Below are 21,211 nucleotides of genomic sequence, written 5' to 3'. Positions count from 1 at the left end.
GAAATGGCAGAGGGAAACTGAACACAGAAGAGGTAGCGAGATGACCATAGAGGCAAGCTAGAATGATGTGACCACAAACCAAAGAATGCCTGGAGTTAACACAGATGGAAAAGACCAGGAATGGATCTTTCTTAGAGTAGCTCGAAGAAGTCAGCCCTCCATCCACCTAGAGTTTCATCCTATGAGGCTCACTAGAGACTTGTGGCCTCCAGAACTGTACAGGAATACATTCCTGTCACTTTAAGCCATTCAATGTATATATTTGTTCTAACAGCAATAAGACAGTGACACACTGCTCCTTTCTCAGGACTCTCACCAGGCCTCCAAGAGAACTTCTGCAACCTGCCAGGGTAGGCAGCTCTCCACGCTTACACAGCACTGGCCACGCCAGGTGACATCGTTAGCCTCAGCGCTGGTGTCCTCTAAAAAGAGTGAGTTCTTGGAGATCTCAAAGAATATCTGCTGAGTAAGTGAAGGAAGAGAAATTAGATTTTGTCTGATAACTCTGGGTCTTTACCCAAGACTTTGTAGTTGACTTGAACTAACTTTGACCCAAGAAAAGAAAAAAAAAATTACATCATCCAAAGAAAGAGGTCTGTTCTGTTCTCTTTTCTTTCCAAAAGTAAGGCTTTCACAACTTTTGGCAGAGGCTGGGATTGTGACTTGCTTAGTTTTTCAACTTGGGGTTGTCTTAAAAAAAAAAAAGTGATCAATCATTTAAGATTTATGTTTCCTTCCTTTTTTTTTTTTTTTTTTTTTCGTACTTGGAACTGAACTCAGGGGCATTCTACCTCTGAGCTACACACCCTGTACTTTTTTATTTTGAAACAGGGTATCGCTAAGTTGTTGAGGACCTTGCTAAATTGCTGAGACTGGTCTCAAAACTGTGATCCTCTTGTCTCAGCCTCCCAAGTTACTGGGATTAAAGGCATACATCATGCTAGCCGACTAAGAAAATACTTATCATTTAAGACCACAGAGGTGTAGCTCAGTGGCAGAGTACTTGTGTAGCATGCACGAGACACTGGATTCCATCCCCAGTACAAAAATAAGTTGTAAGCTCACATCTGCCTTTGTCTACCATCAATCATTAGTTGTAAACACTAATTTTACTCTATGAAGTAGTTCAGAGCAAGTTCCTTATTTTCACTTTCCGTCTAAAAATCAGAGACATCTATTTTTAAAACAACTATCACCAGTCTTGTGTTTTGTGTGTGTTTGGTTTATGGAGGTTTCTCTTTGGTACTGGCTCATATTCTTTTTTCTTTTTTTTTGTGGTGCTGGGGTTCCTGGGAGCCCTTCTACCTCCGGGCTACACTCCCAGACCCATTTTATTTTTGGAAACAGGGTCTCTTAAGCCAGCGCTGCTGGCTTTGAACCTGCACGATCCTCCTGTCTTCGCCTCCCAAGCGCGGGGATTTTAAGTGCGCACCACCATGCCCGGTGTTTAAACCTCATATTCTGCCGGGTTTGGCGGCGCACACTTGTAATCCCAGCTTTCGGGAGGCTGAGGCAGGAGGATCCTGGTTCCTGGCCAACCTCAGCTACTTAGTGAGGCCCTTTGCAACTCATGGAGACACTGTTTTAAAATAAAGAATAAAAAAATAGAGCTGGGGGTGCAGCATAGAGGTAGAATGCCCCTGGGTTCCATCCCCAGTACCGTAATAATAATAATAATAATAATAATAATAATAATAAACAATAAAATAATAAATAAAATAAAACAAAACAAGAAAAAGGAACTGTAACAAAACACAGCAGTTCTCTGCTGCCACCCCTCCTCTGAGTCAACAACAATAACCACCAAAGTGGTAAAATAGATATAAATAAAATTTATATTTTTCACTACTTTCAGTTGCACAGTTTAGTGTCATTTAAGTTTAGTGACATTTAGTAACATAAATACATTCACATAGTTATACAACCATCACCACCATCCGTCTCCAATTTTTTTCTTATCTTGAAAAGAGAAAAAGGAAAAGGAAAAACAAACAAAACCAGATTCTTAAAAATAATAACATTTAAGCCAGGAACGGTGGCACAGGTTTGTAATCCCAGTACTTGGGAGGCTGAGACAGGAGGATCGCAGGTTCACGGTCAGCCTCAGCTACTGAGTGAGAGCCTCCACAACTTAGTGAGACCCTGTTTCCAAATAAAGAATAACAAATTGGGCTGGGGTATACTTGGAGGTAGAATGCCCCTGGGCTCAGTTCCCAGTATCACAATAAATAAAATAAAATAAAATAATAATAAAACTTTTTCACCTTCCTAAGTTAGAACTTTATATACATTAAGCAATAATTTACCCACCCACCCCCCAGCCTGTGGCATCCATTCTACTTGCTCTAAGGCTCCTCATGCAAGTGGTATGTACTCACACAAGTACAGTATTTATTCTTTTGCATCTGGCGTGTGTGTGTGTGTGTGTGGGGTGTGTGTGTATGTCTCACTGGAGATCGAATGCAGGGGCATTCTACTCTGAACTACACCAAGCCTTCTTTTATTTATTTATTTTTATTCTGAAACAGGATCTCGCTAAATTACTGAGGCTGTTCTTGAACCTGTGATCCTCCTGTCTCAACCTCCCAAGTACTGGGATTAGAGGTGTGCACCACCACACCTGGCTACACCTGATTTATTTCATTTAGCATTTCTCCAGGGTTCATCTTTATCAAAGCATGTGTCAGAATTTCTTTCTTACTTAAGACTGAGTAATATTCTATTGTATAGATGTACTGCATTCGGGTTCTTTCTGCCTTTCAGCTACTGTGAATAATTCTATTATGAACATGGGTTTATTTGAATTCCTACTTTAATATTTTGGGGTACATATCTAAAAGTGGAATTATTGGATCATACAATAGCTCTATTTAAAATTTTGGGGGGAACTACCATAAACAGTGCTTATATTATCCTCCCAGTTTTTGAAGCACAGACAGAAAGAAGGATATTGGCAAAGAGGAGGGAATCGGGGTTTTCTTAGGGTAGCCAATGTCATGAGTGAAATTGCAGGGACTATAGACCACGCAAGCCATGTGACACGTGGATCAGATGTAGACACAAAGCCCCTTGGGGAGCAAGAGGGACCGAGTTGGTTGAAGAGAAGGAGCCTGAAATTGGAGATTCTGCATGGACACACACCCTGCTCCCGCTCCAGGGAAGCCCAGTGTCTGGAACGCCAGACTAAAGCACATCCAGAGAAAACTCATCCCTCCCCTGTAGGACTGACACTTAACAAGGAGAGTAAAAGGGACCTTTGGGACCAGTGTCTGTCCCTCACTTTGTAGAGAATGGTTTACTCAGAGAAGAGTGATGGTTTACCCAAGGTCACCCAGCAAGACAGTGGCAGAGTCTACTAGGTAAGGCTGGCACCCTGGACTTGAGAATTCCCTGGGCGCAGCTAGCAGAGATAGTAGGTGAATCTAATTAGAAAGACATGCCCTAGCATGTAAACCCAGCTCCTCATAGTCTCCCTGCTCCTTAGACCTGCCGGACTGCCCCTACACAACTTGAAGTGTGGGGGCGCTCCCCAGGAGCCAGAGTTCCAGGGGGATTTGAAGTCCTGGTGAGGACCACAAAGAGGAGCAGTGTGGGCCGGGCGTGGTGGCGCATGCTTGTAATCTCAGTATTTGGGAGGCAGAGACTGGAGGATTGCAGGTTTGTGGCCAGACTCAGCTACTTAGTGAGGTCCTCTGCAACTTAGTGAGTTCCTGTTTCCAAAAATATATATATATATTTAAAATATATATATATATATATATATATATATATATATATATATATATATATATATAATTAGTGCTAGGAGTGTAGCTGAGAGGTAGAATGCCTCTGGGTTCAATCCCCAGTACCATACGGGAAAAAAAAAAAGAGGAACTGTGTGAACTCCTTATGACCTCTACTGAGCCTACCACCTGGGTGGGTAAGGGCACAGGCTCCTGAAGCCAGGCTCCAGGCGCCACCCCTCCCTCTGGCCTGGCTTACTTCATCCTCTCCAAGTCAGCAGAGGGGAGCCCACCCAGTCAGAACCTCCCATTTTGGCCTCTTCCCCTCTTCCTCTATGGGAAGAGTCCAGGCAGGTCTAAGGCATGGAATGTATATGAACAGTGCCAATCTTTGGAACCTAGCGCCACCTTTCCCAACCAGGTCCAGAAGTATACAATTACCTCCTCTGGATCCTGCAGCCCTGCCCAGACCTTAGGGGACCAGGAGGAGGGCAGGAGAGAGAGTGAGGAGGACCAGGGAGGTGAAGGTGCTTTCTCTCTAGGGAATTGTGAGTTAGGTCCCAGGCTGGGATAGGTGGATGGGGAATAGGATAACAGGTCCTAGCCCCTGAGGCCGCCTTACTGAGGGTGGTCCCCGAACGCTATAGGACCACTCACTGTTCCAAGGGCCAAGGCCGAGATGCAAGGGGAGGGATGGGAGGATGCCGCGCTTGAGATGGGGTACCAACTGAATCGGGTGGCTGGCCTCTCCGCCGACTTGGCCCTACCCCTGTGGGGACCGAGGGGCTTGCCTGCAGTTTTCTTTGTTCGGGCGCTACCCCGCCCCCGTCAGTCAGGATCTCTGTTCCAACTGGCAGGCCTTGTGGGGCTCTCCAGGCCGCCTTTGGCCTCTGAATCACCACCGGGGGGTTCCCACGTGGTCCACCCGCTAAACGGGTTGATGGGGACCCATCAGCCTTGGCCATGCTCCGCATTGACGCACCGCTGGCTTCTTTTTTTTTTTATTAATTGACAAGTTCCTTGGTCCTCTATACCCCGGCCGCTGATGGCTGGAAGCAGCTCTGTCTTGGGCTGCACCCAAGGGCATTCGGATCCAGAGGGAAACCAGGGCAATTCTTCCAGGGTGGGCGGGGAGGACCGCGGGTCCGACTCCGGGGTGGCTCTGGGCACCGAGTCGCCACCTCCTCGTCTCGCCCCGCCCCGCCCGGCCCCAGTCCTCTGCACCCCATAGGCAGAGGCGACCCTTCCCGCCTCCCCGCCTGCTCGGCGCTCGCCCCGCCTTGGCTTGCTTTAAAAGTTTACTCCCGGCGGGCGGGGCGGGCTGGGAAGCGCAGCGGAGAGAACCATGGCTGTTTCTGTCGGGATGGGACGCCTCGGGAGGCTGTGCGCCGGGAGCCTGGGGGTGCAGGGGGCCCGGGCGGTCCTCTCTCGGGGTTGGCAGGACGTGAAGTTGCAGCCTGTCCGCGCGCTCAGGTACCGGGCCGGGAAGAGGGAAAGGGGGCGTCCCCCGGAAGGAAACTGGAGTGTCCTGCAGAGCTTGGAAAGGGAACCGGGGTCTGCTGCTGCGAGGCCCGCTGCCTGGGCCGCCCTTGGATGGATTCACTGGGGGAGAAGGAACCCCACCCGTGTTCTAGCACTAGGGAACCGGAAAAGCTGGTCTGGCCTGGGACTGGAGCCATGGCTAGTGGGTGCAGTGGATCTGCACCCATTTCAAGTTCTAATCCAGGACTACTCGATTCTTCCCTGTATGGACACAGGAGGCCAGGAGCTTGGCCTTTAGCCATCTCTCCTGGACTGTGCCCCACGACTGTCTCTGCACTGGACCTCCTTCAGGGATAAACTTGGGATCAGCCCCAGAGTTCACTGGGGGCACTAAACTAAGCAGTTTCACTGTCCTCATCAGCAGCTGATAAACTGTTCTTCTTGTCACCCGCTCCAGTCCTCAGCACAGGGGTGGGATGGGGCAGACAGACAGTCTAAGTAAGCCACCAGGAGAACCCAGAGGCTGCACATGGGAAGGGCCTTGGTGAGGTGGACCTGGCTCTCCCTTGAGATCAGTGGAGGTGTTACTGCCAGCACCCAGCAGGGGCTTGGCCTATGTGCCACTGACCCCGCCCTGCCACCCAGCAAAGGCCAAGTACTAATAAATCTGTGGTCCAGACACCACGTTTTATACCCTAGGAGGTATGGGCCTGGGTGTGGAAAGGGGAGAAGAAACCTTACAGGATTCAATTTGGTATTTTCAAAAACAAACAAAAAGTTAGGTAGAGCAGTTCAAGGGAGAAATGAATTTCTTTTAGGCCAGAACTCCATGATCACGTTTTTTTAATTTGTTCGGCTCCCTGGAAGCTAGAGAACATTTAATATCAGTTGGCCTCATTCCCTGAGAAAACAGAGGGGATCGAGTCTGGTCAGCAGATGGATGAAGGAAGCTGGGTGCTTTTCTAGCCGTGACACTCCCTTCCATGCCTTCCTAGGCTAGCTCAGCCTCCCCCACCCCTGGCTCCAAGCCTCTCCTTTGCTCTCCCTGATGTCCCTCTCTTAGGCTGTGAGGCCTCTAAGGAAAGTGGCCATCCCAGCCCCTAAGAAAAATGACCATCCAAAGTATACGTCATTTATGATCCCAAACCGGGCCACATAGTAATATTCCTGACCTTTGACATTTTTTATGTGAACGAAGCAAATCACTTACCTGTTCCAGGCCCGTGACCCGGGGTGGGGGTGGGGGTAAGGGGAACCAGGCCTCAAAGGAATTGTCTGTATCAGAAAGAGACAGAGATTTCCTAAGCCAGGCATGAGGGCACATGCCTGTAATCCCAGTACTTGGGAGGATCAAAAGTTCAAGACCAACCTCAGCGATATAGCAAGCCTCTCAGCAACCTAGTGAGACCCTGTTTCCAAATGAAAAAATAAAAAGGGCTGGGGGTATAGCTCAGAGATGGAATGTTTCTGGGTTTAATTCCTACCGTCCAACTTTCTGAGTGTTTGGCCTAACTTCTTTCTATTCCTTTCTTTCCTTTTAGCTGTTGTGATTACAGTGGTCCTGGACCACTGTGCCCTTACCAGCTGACAGTGGTGATTTTGTCTGATTTTTCCCCTAATTTCCATTTTAGAAGCCTCAGATGTCTCAAACTGTTTAACCAACATTTCTGAGAATTTGCGTTGTTAAACACTTAGTGGGTGTTGTGGGTACAAGGCCATACACCTCAGCCTTCTAGAACTTGCATGCTAGTGCAAAAGAAAGAAAAAATCAAGGTGATCGCTGTGTGGTGTTCCAGGTACTATGGTGTGGAAGGTTCTGGACTTTTGATCTCTACCCTTTCTGATATGGTCACCTGTAGCTCTTTTCCTGCTGCCTGTTACTTCAGATCCCTGGTTTTGCTGACAGCAAAGAGTAGTAACTTTGAAGCCAAACTATCTTGAGTGATAGCTCTGGCTCCTCTACCTCTAGGTTATGGGACATGGGGAATATTACCTAACCAGAATCCAGTTCCTTTGCTGCTAATAGAGTTACTTGCTGTTTGGATGGGAAAAGCTTGCTCTTGTCTGAGCCTTTCCTTTAAGGCAGGGCTGGTTCTAGAAAGCTAAGCTCTAGATCTTGTATACACCTTAGCAGTTCTACCAAGAGATTGTGTGTCTTGCACTGGCCGCACTCCTGGCTCCTGGGCTTTGTACGAGCATCTCAGGGGAAAACCTGCATCATGGATGACCCTGGAATCTGAGAATAGCTTCCTGAGTTTGCTGGACCCAAATAATAACTTCTTGTGTGTTTCTCTATAAACCAACAAATACACATACACCAGTGATTCTATTTGAGATGCTGATATTGGAAACCTCCACCAATAGAATGTGTGTGTGTGTGTGTGTGTGTGTGTGTGTGTGTGTTGCTAGGGATTGAACCCTGGACATTCTACTTCTTTTCTTTTCTTTTCAATACTGGGGATGGAACCCAGGGGCAGTCTACCTCCAAGAGGCACCCCCAGCCCTATTTTTTATTTTATTTTATTTTTTGCGGATCTGGGGATGGAACTTAATGGCAGTCGAACTCCAAGATATACCCCCTGCCCTGTTTTTAATTCTCTATTTTGAAACAGAGTCTCACTAAGTTGCGGAGGGCCTCACTAAGTAGCTGAGGCTGTCCGTGAACCTCGATCCTCCGGTCTCAGCCTCCCAAATGCTGGGATTACAAGTGTGCGCCACCACGCCTGGCTTGGCATTATACTTCTGAGCTGCACTCTCAGCCCTATTTTATCTTTTATTTTGAAACATGGTCTCACAAAGTTGCAGAGGGCTGTATTACACTGCTGGGACTGGTCTTGAACCTATGATTCTTCTGTCTCAGCTTCCCAAGTACTGAGATTACAGGCATGCACCACCATGCTTAGCTAAACATATATTTTATTTTGAAACAGGGCCTCACCAAGTTGCTGAGGCTGGTTGCAAACCTATGATCCTCCTGTTTCAGACTCCCAAGTACTGGGATTATAAGTGTACCACTACCACATCCAGCTAAATATATATATTTTATTTTGGAATAGGATCTCGCTAAATTGCTGAGACTGGCTGTGAACCTGCAATCCTCCTGTCTCAGCCTCCCCAGTAATCCCCAGTACTGGGATTACAGGCGTGCACTACCACTCCCAGCTCCAATAGAATATCTTGTTCAAAATCTTTATTGTAGCTCTTAGAACTCGGGAGTTCTTTGTAGTCTGAGACTTTCATAGCCTGTAGATTTCTTAGGGGAGATTATGTCCGGTGGTGATCACTGCACTTTGTGTTATAATCGCATGTAGGACATTTACACTGATCTTCAGTGTGTAGTTCACTGAATTCTAATTGCTTTACTTTGTTTTTTGTTGCTATAATTGAAGAGCAAAGGCTGAGCAAAGGAATAAAGGTTCATTTAGCTCATGCTTGGGGGCTGGGAAGTCCAAGCGCGGGCACCGACAGCTCAGCATTTACTGAAGGCCTCCCCACTGGGTCAAGTATGACAGAGGAAATCACATGGTGAGACAGACACTCCAGGCCAGGGACAGCTCACTTTTCTATTTTGCAGCACTGGGATCAAACCCAGAACCTCATACATGCTAGGCAAGTGCTCTACCACTGAGCTACATCCTCACCTCATTTTTAAAATGAATGAATGACTAAATGAACGAATGCATTTATTTATTTTGTTTGTGGTACTGGGGATTGAACCCAGGGGCATTCTACCTTGGAGCTATACCCCCAGCCCTATTTTATATGTGGAAACAGGATCTCACCAAGTTGCAAAAGGCCCCTCACTAAATTGCTGAGGCTGACTCCTGGGATTACACTCCCAAGTACTGCATGTACCACCGTGCCAGCTTTTTTATTTTTTCCTTCTCCTCCTCTTTCTCCTCCTCTTCCTCCTCCTCCTCCTCCTCCCCCTCCTCCTCCCCCTCCTCCTTCTCTTCCTCCTCCTCCTCCTCCTTCTCTTCCTCCTCCTCCTCCTTCTCTTCCTCCTCCTCCTTCTCCTTTCTTCTTCTTCTTCTTCTTCTTCTTCTTCTTCTTCTTCTTCTTCTTCTTCTTCTTCTTCTTCCTTCTCTCTCTCTCTCTCTCTCTCTCTCTCTCTCTCTCTCTCATACTGGGAATTGAATGAATGCAGGGGCACTCTACCTCACTGAGCTACACCCCCAGCCCTATTTTTTTCCAAACAGGGTCTCACTAGGTTGCTGAGAGTCTTGCTACATTGCCAAGGCTGTGTTTAAACCTGAGATCCTCCTGTCTCAGCCTCCCAAGTTTGGGGATTACAGGCATGTGCCATCACGCTTGACTCTGAATACATTTTCAATGCCATTTGCCTGTATCTCTTCCCCAATTGTTATGAGCCTTATGTTTGGCTCGTCTGTCTGTCTGTCTGTCTGTCTGTCTGTCTATCTGTCTGTCTCTTTCTCCCTTTTGTGGTACTGGGTTTTGAATCTGTGGGTGATGAGCCTCTGAAGTACACCCCCAGCCCTATTTTTAAAAATATGAAATATTTTTAAAATATTTAAAAATATGAAATAGGAGGCCGGGTGTGTACACTTGTAATCCCAGTTTGAGAGGATGAGACCAGAGGATCGCAGTTCCCAGACAGCCTCAGCTACTACTTAGTGAAGCTTTTTGCAACTCAGTGAGACCCTGTTTCAAAATATTGAATAAAAAATAGGGCTGGGAGTGTGGCTCAGATGTAGAATGCCCCTGGGTTCCATCCCAGTATCATAATAAATAAATAAATAAATAAATAAATAAATAAATAAATAAATGTGATGGAGGTATAGCTCAGAGGTAGAATGTCCCTGAGTTTCATCCCCAGTAACACACACACACACACACACACACACACACACACACACACAGAGAATCTCTTTAAGTTACCATGTGTTGGCATTGAACTTGAATTCTCCTGTCTCAGCCTCCCAAGTACTGGTATTACAGACATATCCCATAGCGTCCAACAAATTTGTTCTCTCTTTTTTTGTGTATGGTACTGGGGGGCATTCTACGTCCAAGCTACACACTCGACCCTATTTTTTTGTGTGTGTGGGTGGGTCTGGGGATGGAACCCAGGGGCATTCGACCTCCGAGCTACTCCCTCTGCCCTATTTTTTATTCTTTATTTTGAAACCGGGTCTTACTGAGTTGCAGAGGGCCTCACTAAGTAGCTGAGGCTGTCCGCGAACCGTGATCTTCCATTCTCAGCCTCCTGAATGCTGGGATTACAAGCCTGTGTCACCATGCCCGGCTCCTCGCCCTATTTTTTTTTTTTCTTTATTTTGAAACAGGATCTCACTAAATTGTGGAGGGCCTCACTGGGTAGCTGAGATTGTCCACGAACCTCTTGTCTCAGCCTTCCAAGTACTGGGATTACAAGTGTGTGCCACCACACCTGGCTAATAAATTTAATCTCTTAATGTTGACTCAGAGTATATTTTGATCATGGTCTTTCTTTCTTTCTTTCTTTCTTTCTTTCTTTCTTTCTTTCTTTCTTTCTTTCTTTTTTTCTTTTTCGTGGTACTAGGAATTCAACCCAGAGGCATTCTACCTTCAATCTATACCCCAGCCTGATTTTAGTTCTTATTTGGAAATACGGTCTGGCTAGACTGATGGAGAGTCTCACTACTTGCTGGGGCCATCTTCAAACCCACGATCCTCCTGTCTCAGCATCCCCGGTACTAGGATTCCAAGTGTATGCCACTATACTTGGCTTGATTGATCGTTTTAACAATCAACTTTTTGAGTTATTTGTCCAAGGTTCCATCTACTTCTGTATCTGCAGGTTCAATGATCGGAGTTTATAAACTTCTGGAGGCATCTTGTTGGCTTATTTCTTCAGGTTTTCAGAGGTTCTAAGTTGTTAGTACATTCGTTATGGTGGATTTGCCTTCTTTAATTATACAAGGGTCTTTTAGTGAGCATTTACCTCTGTACAATCTACCCTGAGCTGGGGATTACATCTGAGCATGATAACATCCAGTCAGCATAAGGAAGGTGCTAAGTACTATTCTGAGAGGAGAGAGTAACCAACTGCCTGATGTGGCAGTAACTTAATAGCACATCATATATCAAAAACATATTTTTAAAACTTTCTAATAATGAACTCTACAACTATATTAACAACTGGAAAAGGGGAGTGAGAAATAAGATAGAATGAGCTGCCAAGTTAAGCATTAATGATGGTGTACTTGGTACTAAGTTATAGTAAAAGATGGGGAAGATAAAGAGAAAGAAAAGAGTTAGGGAAGGGAGACAAAAAACACGAGGAGAGAAAGAAGGATGAAGGAGAAGGAAAGGAACGGAGATGAGAAAGAAGAAAAGAGGTTTTGAGAAAAATCCAACTAGTTGAAAAACTACATAAAATTAGGACTATTAAAAAAAAAAACAAGCAATCAGGGAAGACTATAAAACACTACAGGGAAGAGCTAATGCAACAGTAATCATTAAAAAATTCAGTCATTTCCTTGCTGAGTTGTTGTTTCTTTAATGGAGACCCTTGTCTCTCGGATTTCAATTTTAGAATTCCTCCAGTTAAGAGAATGTTTGTGGACCCCAAGTAGTGTACTGCTTGTTCATTTTCTGCTCTGACCCAAACCAGCCAAACTTGTTGGGGGAGTCTGTGAGCTGAGCACCACCCCCTCCGTGCCTGCTAGCAAATATAGGGGCTCGGTGTTCACTGTGGAGCTGAATTCACCAGCAATATGCCTGTGTTTTTGCAGCAGGCTAGGAATGTAGCTCTGGCAGGCACAGCACGCAGGCCCTCTCCCCGGGGAGCCCGTGGCCACACCTCTCCCTCTGAGCGCCTTAGTCCTGAGCTGGGAGAGGCCTTAGTCCTGAGCTGGGAGAGGCGTGTGGGCCTCGGCCGTGGGGTCAGCTGATCCTCCACAAGCTTTTGGGTGTGGGGGAGGCAGCAGGCTGCGGGGAGGAGGCTGGGGGCTGGGCTTTCCTCCCTGGCCTGACCCAATTCTCCTAGTCGGCCTTGCCCCTGATCACAGTGCAGACCACCAATTCCAAACCAAAGCATCCTTCATTGACTCAGCTCTGCAGGCCCATAGAGCAGCAGTCATGGCTCCAGTCACCAGCCAGAGCTTCTCCTAGGCCCATGGTACAGGCCCACAGCTGTCCCCAGATGGACTCACGCTGAGACAGGAGGATCACATAGGTTCGAAGCCAGCCTCAGCTACTTAGTGAGGCTCTCAGCAACTTAGTGAGACCCTGTTTCCAAGTAAAATATAAAATAAGTATGGGAGTGTAGCCCGGAGGTAGAAGGCCCCTGGATTCCACCTCCAGTACCACAAAAAAAAAAAAAAAAAAAAAAATATATATATATATATATATATATATATATAATATATGATAGACAGAAGGGAAAAAAAAAAAGCAAACTTGTTGGCTCAGTGGTAGAGAGCACCTCTGTACCATCCACAAGGCTCTGCGTTCAATCCTCAGTACCTCAAACCAAGCAAAAGTAAGGGAAAGAAAGGAAAACTTCAGGGATTTCTAATCTTCCACTCAGAAAGTCCAAACAAAGAGTTTTAATTAGAGCAGGCGCTGCTTCCCCACTTCCACTAGACCCGCTGGGAGGTGCCAGGGCTTTCCCCTGCACTGGCTCACTTAACAGTATCTGAATGTTTTTCCTGCTCAGAGTGCCAATTTGCTGGACAGTGGAGCCAGCTTGCTTGTGTGTGTGTGTGTGTGTGTGTGTGTGTGTGTGTGTGTGTGTGTGTGGTACTGGAGATGGAACCCAGGGGCTTTCTACCCCTGAGTTACACTCCCAGACCTATTTTTTTAAATATATATTTTATTTGGAAACAGGGTCTCACTAAGTAGCTGAGGCTGGCTTGGAACCTGTGCGATCCTCCTGTCTCAGCCTCTGAAGCGCTGGGATTACAAGTGTGCGCTACGATGCCCGGCTTTTTTTTTCTTTTTTAAGCTGGGGATTGAACTCAGGGGCACTCTACCTTTGAGCTATACCCCAAACTCTATATTATTATTTTTTTTTTAATTTTGAAATAGGGTCTCACTAAATTGCAAAAGGCCTCACTAAGTTTCTCAGGCTGGTCACAAACCTGCAATCCTCCTGTCTCAACCTCCCAATTACTGGGATTACAGGCATGTGCCACCATGCCCGGCTAGCCCAATTACTTTTTTTGGGGGGGGGGGTGGAACCCAGGGACATTCTACCTCCGAGCTATACCCCAGCCCTATTTTTTTTTTTTTTTTTTTTGCGGTACTGGGGTTCTTGGAAGCCCTTCTACCTCTGGGCTACACTCCCAGACCTATTTTTTACATTTTTATTTGGAAACAGGGTCTCCTAAGCCAGCGCGCGCGGCTGGCTTCGAACCTGCGTGATCCTCCTGTCTCTGCCTCCCAAGCGCGGGGATTACAAGCGTGCGCCACCACGCCCGGCTTACCCCAGCCCTATTTTTTATTCTTTATTTTGAAACAGGGTCTTACTGAGTTGCAAAGGACCTCTCTAAGTAGCTGAGGCGAACCTGATCCTCCTGTCTCCGCCTCCTGAATGCTGGGATTACAAGCATGTGCCACCATACCCAGTTTAGCCCAATTACTTTTGAGTGTGTATGGTACCGGGGATTGAATCCAGGGGCATTCTACTTCCAAACTACACCCAAGCCCTTTTTATTTTTTGTTCTGAAATAGGGGTCTTGCTAGGTGGATGAGAGTCTCACAGTTTTGCTGAGGCTATCCTCGAACCAGCAATTCTCCTGTCTCGGTTTATCAAGTATTTGAATTACAGGTATGTGCCACCATGCCCGGCTTATTACTTTTTATTTTGAGATAGGGTCTCATTAAGTTGTACTGACTAACTCAAACTTGTGATCCTTCTGAGCTGCTGAGATTAAAGACATAAATCATGTCACCTGGCCTACGTACTTGTCTTTCTTTTCTTTTTCAGTACTAGGTATTAAATCCAAGGGCATTTCACCCCTGAGCTATAACCCAGTCCCTTTTAAATTAAAAAAAAATGTTTTTTGATACTGGGGATTGAACCCAGCGACATTCTACTTCTGAGCTACCTCCCAGCCCTATTTTTTACTCTTTATTTTTTTGAAACAGGGTCTCACTAAATTGCAGAGGACCTCACTAAGTAACAGGCTGGCTGTGAACCTGCAATCCTCCTGTTTTCCTGTCTCAGCCTCCCAAGTACTGGGATTATGAGTGTGCACCACCACACCTAGCTTTTATCTTAAAGAGTCTTGCTAAATTGCTGAGAGCCTCACTAAGCTGGCCTTGAATTTGTGGTCTTCCTGTTTTAGTCTCCCATATACTGGGACTACAGGTATGGAGTTCCTCTTCCCCTTCTAAAGTAGTTCAAGTGCAATTCTGAGTTCATAAGCAATACATTGTATCACTTGGTCTGTAAAGTTTACATTTGTTAAGAATGTAAAATAGCTGGATATGGTAGCCGGGGCTAGCAATCCCAGTACTTGTGAGTCTGAGAATGGAGGATCTCATGTTCACTGCCGGCCTCAGCTACTTGGTGAGGCCTTCCTCAACTTAGTGTCACCCTGTTTCAAGATAAAGAATAAAAAAATAGGGCTGGGGGTGTAGCTTGAAGGTAGAATGCCCCTACCCAGTACTGCAAAAAACAACAACAACAACAAAAGTAAAATATTAATGAGTGGTGGTGCCCACCTGTAATATCAAGGAGGCAGGGATAGGAGGATCGCAGGTTCACGGCCAGCCTCAGCTACTTAGTGAGACGCTGTTTCAAAATAAAGACTTAAAAAAATATAGGGCTGGGGAGCCGGGCGTGGTGGCGCACGCTTGTAATCCCTGCGCTTGGGAGGCTGAGACAGGAGGATCACACAGGTTCGAAACTAGCCTCAGCTTAGTGAAGCTTTCAGAAACTTAGTGAGACCCTGTTTCCAAATAATATATATTAAAAAAAGGTCTGGGAGTATAGCCTGGAGGTAGAAAGCCTCTGGGTTCCACCCCCAGTACCACAAAAAAAATTATATATATATATTGGCTGGGGGTATAGCTCAGAAGTACTGAAAAATAAATAAATAATGAATGAATGAATTAAAAAAATAAAATGGGGATGGGAGTGTAGCTTGGATGTAGAATGCCCTTGGGTTCAATCCCCAGGATTCCCCACACACCCATTGAATAAGAATACTAGCTTCAACAGCAGCTCTTAAGCACTGAAGTCACATAAGTTACATCAGAATGGGCAAATATTGCCCAAGTAAAATCCCATTGTTAAAGCTGAAACAGGTTTAAGACTTTTCAAATTGAAGCACAGTATACAAATCTTTTGGCACCTCATCTCTTGTGTTTGAATCATGTGACCTGTCTTCCAATTTGTGGCCTTAAACTTCTGTTTTACAAAATTCAAAATGAAAATACAGGAGAAGTCAACGTTATAGTAAATAAGAGTAGCACGCAAAGCTATAATTAAAATGAAGAAAGGAAAGCCAGGCATGAGGGTGCATACCTGTAATCCTAGCATTTGGGAGGCTGAGACAGGAGGATCACAGATTCGAGGACAACTTCAGCAAATAGTGAGACTGTCATTAACCTAGCTAAACCCTGTTTCAGAATAAAAATAAAATAGGGATGGGGGTGTGACTCAGGGGTAGAATGCCCCTGGGTTCAATCCCCAGTACCACCAAAAGAAAAAAAAGAAAAAAAAATGAAGTAAGAAAAGTAAAAACACCGTAGCTGTTAAAACTTGTTACTTATTGAAACCAGCCCTGCATTAGGAGTTAAGTAATATATACAATTATTTTCAAATTTTCAAGTCAATGACATGCTGTTCTAACATGTCCTTTTTGTCAGTGAACTGTTAAGCTAATCAAAACCTCTACGCTCGTGTATTCCCTTACAGTGCAAAGCCGTCAGTCTCCAACGACTCAGTGACTGAAAGGAAGCAAAAGTGTATAATTACCATATTAAGGAGAAATCATGGGAATCAGAAAACTCACACAGGTCAGCTCTTTTCACCAGCCAGCCAGCTTGCTGGCAACAGGAGCTGGTTTCTGATGAGAAAGGCCCTAAGAGGGGCACTGTGGTGGCCAGTGACCTCTGTCTTGCCTGGGACCCCTACAGGAAGTTGCTGTTCTGTGTCTTTGCTTTAGCCATGTTGCATTCCCCCACAATCTACGCAGCTTTTGCTCTCTCTGAAATTGCTTCCCTTAAGAAAATCGGAACCTCCAGGCTTTTGTGCCAGGGGAGGCTTCCTTGCTTTTAATTTTGCTCCTTCAGCTTTCTCTGGACTGGTCACTTGATCTTCCCTTTCCTTCTGTTCTCACTGAGGCTGCCCTTGGGACTTCTGCGGACGCATCCACTGGGACTCCCTTGGGGAACCGTGCTCCCTCGAAGCTGCTCCGTGGTGGGCGGGACACTTCAGCTTTTCTTGAAGTGTTTATTGTTCGTGTGTTCTGTGAGCACTCTTTTTTTTTCTTTTTGGCAGGCAGGCAGGGATGAGGGGGGAGTACTGGAGACTGAACTCAGGGGCGTTCTACTTCCTAGCTACAACCCTTTTTATTTTTTAGTTTGAAACAGCATCTCACTAAGTTGTTGAGCCCTGGGAAGCGCTCTCACTGGAAATTGAAACTGGAAGAGTATTCTACCTCTGAGCTACAATCTCAGTCAACCTTCTTACAGTTTTAGTTTGAAACAGGGTCTCACTAAATTAACACCTATACTGGGATCATGGGATCACAAGTGTGTGCCATCATGCCCAGCCCCCCCCCCCCGCCCCGTTTTATGGTCCTGGGGATTGAACCTAGGGCCATTCTACCTCTAAGCTACACACCCCCAGCCCTTTTTTCTTTTTGTGGCACTGGGGATGGAACCCAGAGGCATTCTATCTCCGAGTCACCTTCCCAGCCCTGTTTTTTATTTGGAAACAGGGTTTCATTAAGTTGCAGAGGGCCTAAGTAGCTGAGGCTGGCTGGGAACCTGCGATCCTGTCTCAGCCTCCCAAGTACTGGGATTCTCCCAAGTACTGGGATCACAAGCATACACCACCATGCTCAGCTCTTATTCTTTATTTTGAAACAGAGTCTTACTAAGTTGTGGAGCGCCTCACTTAATTGCTGAGGCTGGTCTCGAACCTATGATCCTCCTGTCTCGGACTCCCAAGTACTGGGAACACAAGAGTGCAGTATCACGCCCAGCTTTTATTTCTTGTTTTGAAACAGGGTTTCAACAGGTTGCTGGCACTGTCCTTGAACCTGCTATCCTCTTGTCTCAGATTCCCAAGTACTGGGATTCCTGGTGTACACCATCATGCCTGGCTCATCCAGCAATTTTTATTGTTAATTTTGAAGCAGGGTCTCACTAAGTTACCCAGGCTGGGCTTAAACTTGCCATTCTCCTGCCTCAGCCTCCTGTGAGGCTGGGATTATAGGTGGTCACCACTTTGCTCAGCTGATCTGTGGGTTTTTAAAATTCAGGCTTAGTATTAATCCTTTGTATCATACATATGTGCATTTATATGTAATTAAAATGTTAGGCTCAGGCCATTTGCTTGTCTTTTTTTTTTTTTTTTTTTTTTTGCAGGTCTGGGGATGGAACCCAGAGGCATTTGACCTCCGAGCTACACCCCCTGCCCTATTTTTTATTCTTAATTTTGAAACAGCGTCTCACTGAGTTGCAGAGGGCCTCACTAAGTAGCTGAGGCTGTCCACGAACCGCGATCCTCCAGCCTCAGCCTCCCGAATGCCGGGATTACAAGCGTGGGCCACCACGCCTGGCTTCCATTTGCTTTTCTTTTAGCCTTGCTGATGGTGTATGCTTTCCTTAGGATCTGAGAACCAGCCTTGCATCAGATACCAGTAGGGGGAAGGGACAAAGGTCAGTGTTAGTCCACGACTTGCAACCACATAAGATGTTACTTTCAATTTCATTTCCAAATGATGGCTGCAGCTGGCGTGCCACCCTCCCAGGGAAGCAGTAGTTGACCTCAGACGGGAAGACGTTCCTGTAGCAATGTGGGCCCAGACCAGTCTTGCCCATCCTTCTCCCCCAGTGGCTCCTTGAAAGGACTAGGAAAACTTGCCCAGGACCTCCTCCTGCAGGGGTCAGGTCAGGTCTACCCACCAGCCTCTGCCATAAGTTCCAAGAACCTTCACCCTGCAGGTACTATGTACAGAAGGCTAAACCAACACCGTCTCTCTTTCAGTCTGTTTGCTTAGACATTTGCAATTATCCTATTTCAGGTGGTTACTCAGCACCCAGCTCTACTTATCAGATCTGTGTACTCTGTGTCCGCAGTGACTCCTAGTCCCTGGCTTTAATTGTCAGCCCTGGATGCCATAGAATGCCACGGTTCTCCCACTTGGGTTCCCCGGACCAGCCAGCTCACGTTTTCTGTCCAGATCTTGTGAGGCTTGGCCAGGCATATATATTCAAAATGTTAATAGATATCACCCAATCAGAAGGGATCCAGATTAATGAGTCTGATGTATATACAAATTAGAGAGCTTTTTCTAAAAAAAAAAAAAAATACAAAGCCCTATTTCCAAATAAGAAATAAAATCGGAGCTGAGTGTGGTGGTGCACACTTTGTAATCCCAGCATTTGGGAGGCTGAGACAGGAGGATCGTGATACCCGGACAGCCTCAGCTACTTAGTGAGGCCCTTTGCAACACAGTGAGACCTTGTTTCAAAATAAAGAATAAAAAAATAGGGCTGGGAGCCAGGCGTGGTGGCTAACGCTTTTACCCAGCGCTTGGGAGGCTGAGACAGTAGGATTTTGGTTCACGGACAGCCTCCCTCGGCTACTTAGTGAGGCTCTTTGCAACTCAGTGAGACCCTGTTTCAAAATAAAGAATAAAAAACAGGGCTAGGGGTGTAGCTCGGAGGTAGAATGCCCCTGGGTTCCATCCCCAGTACTGCAAAACAAAACAAAACTTAAATGCCAGATGTAGTACAAGTTGAATATTCATTGGGAATAAGAAAAGAATTTGCTACCAACCGCCGGGACCTTGAAGGTTCTTTTCTTTTGAAATCTCTTTAGGAAGTTTTCTGGAAACGCTGACACATGAATGCATCTTGATTTGTGGCCAGCCTCCCTCTCCAGTTCCCAGGAGCTCCAGTCGGGCTGGGGAAGGAGGCCAGTCAGCCTAGGGATGCCGGGACCTGTCCCTTCATGGCTCCTGGGCTTGTCCTCTAAAGAAGTCTTGTCCCAATTTACACTCTGCTCCACTTCTCCACATCCTTGCCAACGTGCTGTTTTATCAATCATTCTTGTTTTTATGTTGAAATGAATAGCTGTTTCATCAATCTTTTCTAATCAGGGAACTTGTAGGTTTTTCTTTTTTTCATTGCTGGGGATTGAACCCAGCCTCCAGCACAGCTGGCGCTCCATCACCGATGCAGCCCCAGGCTTTAAGCATTTGTTACCATCCCTGCTCCAGGTATCCTGGGATAACCTCTTCCTGATTGCACAAAGCCAGCAAGAACACTCATTGGCTCAGGTTGCTGGGACCAGGTCTCAGTGAGCTGAAGCTGCTATCTAGGACTGTCTGGGAGGAAAGAGACAAAAATACCTGCCACGGATCTGTGAATGGAACTCCTCTAGAAAGACAGCTATGTGCACTGGGCAGAGGATTACTGATTTGTTAGGTTTCCCCTCCAATAACTTTTCATTTATTACAATATCAGACAGGTCCTAGTACTTGGGAGGCTGAGAAGAGAGGATCGCAGGTTTGAGGATAGCCTCAGCAACTTAGTAAAACCCTGTTCCTTTCCTTTCTTTCTTCCTCACTTCCTCCCTCCCTCCTTTTCTTTCCTTCCTTCCTTCCTTCCTTCCTTCCTTCCTTCCTTCCTTCCTTCCTTCCTTCCTTCCTGGTGGTACTGGGGATGGAACCCTTCTCGGGCTACACTCCCAGACCTATTTTATATTTTTTTAATTTGGAAACAGGGTTTCTTTAAACCAGAGAGGCTGGCTTCGAACCTACGTGATTCTCTTGTCTCCACCTCCCAAACTCAGGGATTACAAGTGTGCGCCACCACGCCCGGCCTTTCCTTCCTTCCTTCCTTCCTTCCTTCCTTCCTTCCTTCCTTCCTTCCTTCCTCCTTCCCTCCTTTCCTTCCTTTCTTCTCTCTTTCTTCTTTCTTTCTTTCTTTCTTTCTTTCTTTCTTTCTTTCTTTCTTTCTTTCTTTCTTTCATTCTTTCTCCTTTCTTGTGGTACTGGTGATTGAACCCAGGGGCTACCTCTGAGCTACACCCTCAGTCCTATTTTATTAATTTATTTTTTACTTTTTGAATCAGGGGCTCACTAAGCTATGGAAAGCCTACATTGCTGATGTTGGCTATGAACCTATGAACCTCCTGTCTCAGCCTCCCAAGTATGGGGATTACAAGCATGTGCCACAACATCCAGCTATGAAACCGTTTCAAAAACAAAAATATAAGCCGGGCATGGTGGCACACATTTGTAATCCCAGCACTTAGGAGGCTGAGACAAGAGGCTGAGACAGGAGGATCGCACGGGTTCGAAGCCAGCCTCAGCTACTTAGTGAGGCTCTCAGCAACTCAGTGAGACCCTATTTCCAAATATAAAAAAGGTCTGGGAGTACAGCCCAGAGGTAGAAAGCCTCTGGGTTCCACCCCCAGTACCACCAAAAATATAAAATAAAAATAAAAAATAGGGCTGAGGGGTGAAGCTTGAAGGTAGAATGCCTCTGCGTTTCACTCCTAGTGCTGCAATAAATAAATAAATAGATAAATAAGTTGCAGGTGTAACATCAGTACTTTTTTTTTTTTTTTTTGCGGTACTGGGGATGGAACCCAGGGGCATTCTGCCTCAGAGCTACACCCCCAGCCCTATTTTTTATTCTTTATTTTGAAAAAGGGTCTCACTTAGTTGCAGAGGGCCTTACTAAGTAGCTGAGGCTGTCCATGAATCATGATCCTCCATCTCAGCCTCCCAAATGCTGGGATTACAAGTGTGCGCCACCACGCCTGCCTGGCTCAATATCTCTACTTTCCATCTTTGCTTATTTGG

General features: G+C 46.1%; 1 protein-coding gene across 3 annotated transcripts in view; it reads left to right on the top strand.

Moving 5' to 3' along the window:
- Positions 1-5,070: 5,070 nt before the first annotated feature.
- The window catches only part of ACSF2 (acyl-CoA synthetase family member 2), a gene marked incomplete at both ends in the record, with an annotated part of 46,592 nt that continues 30,451 nt past the window's right edge, over positions 5,071-21,211 (top strand). For all 3 annotated transcript variants that reach the window (XM_080712946.1, XM_080712945.1, XM_080712944.1), the window contains one exon: positions 5,071-5,198. In XM_080712946.1, coding sequence (XP_080569072.1) covers positions 5,071-5,198 — 128 coding nt within the window. The remainder of the gene's footprint in view (positions 5,199-21,211) is intronic.

Source organism: Muscardinus avellanarius (assembly GCF_963383645.1).
Source record: "Muscardinus avellanarius genome assembly, chromosome: 16".
Lineage (NCBI taxonomy): Eukaryota > Metazoa > Chordata > Mammalia > Rodentia > Gliridae > Muscardinus > Muscardinus avellanarius.
This window is presented reverse-complemented; position numbering and strand designations above follow the sequence as displayed.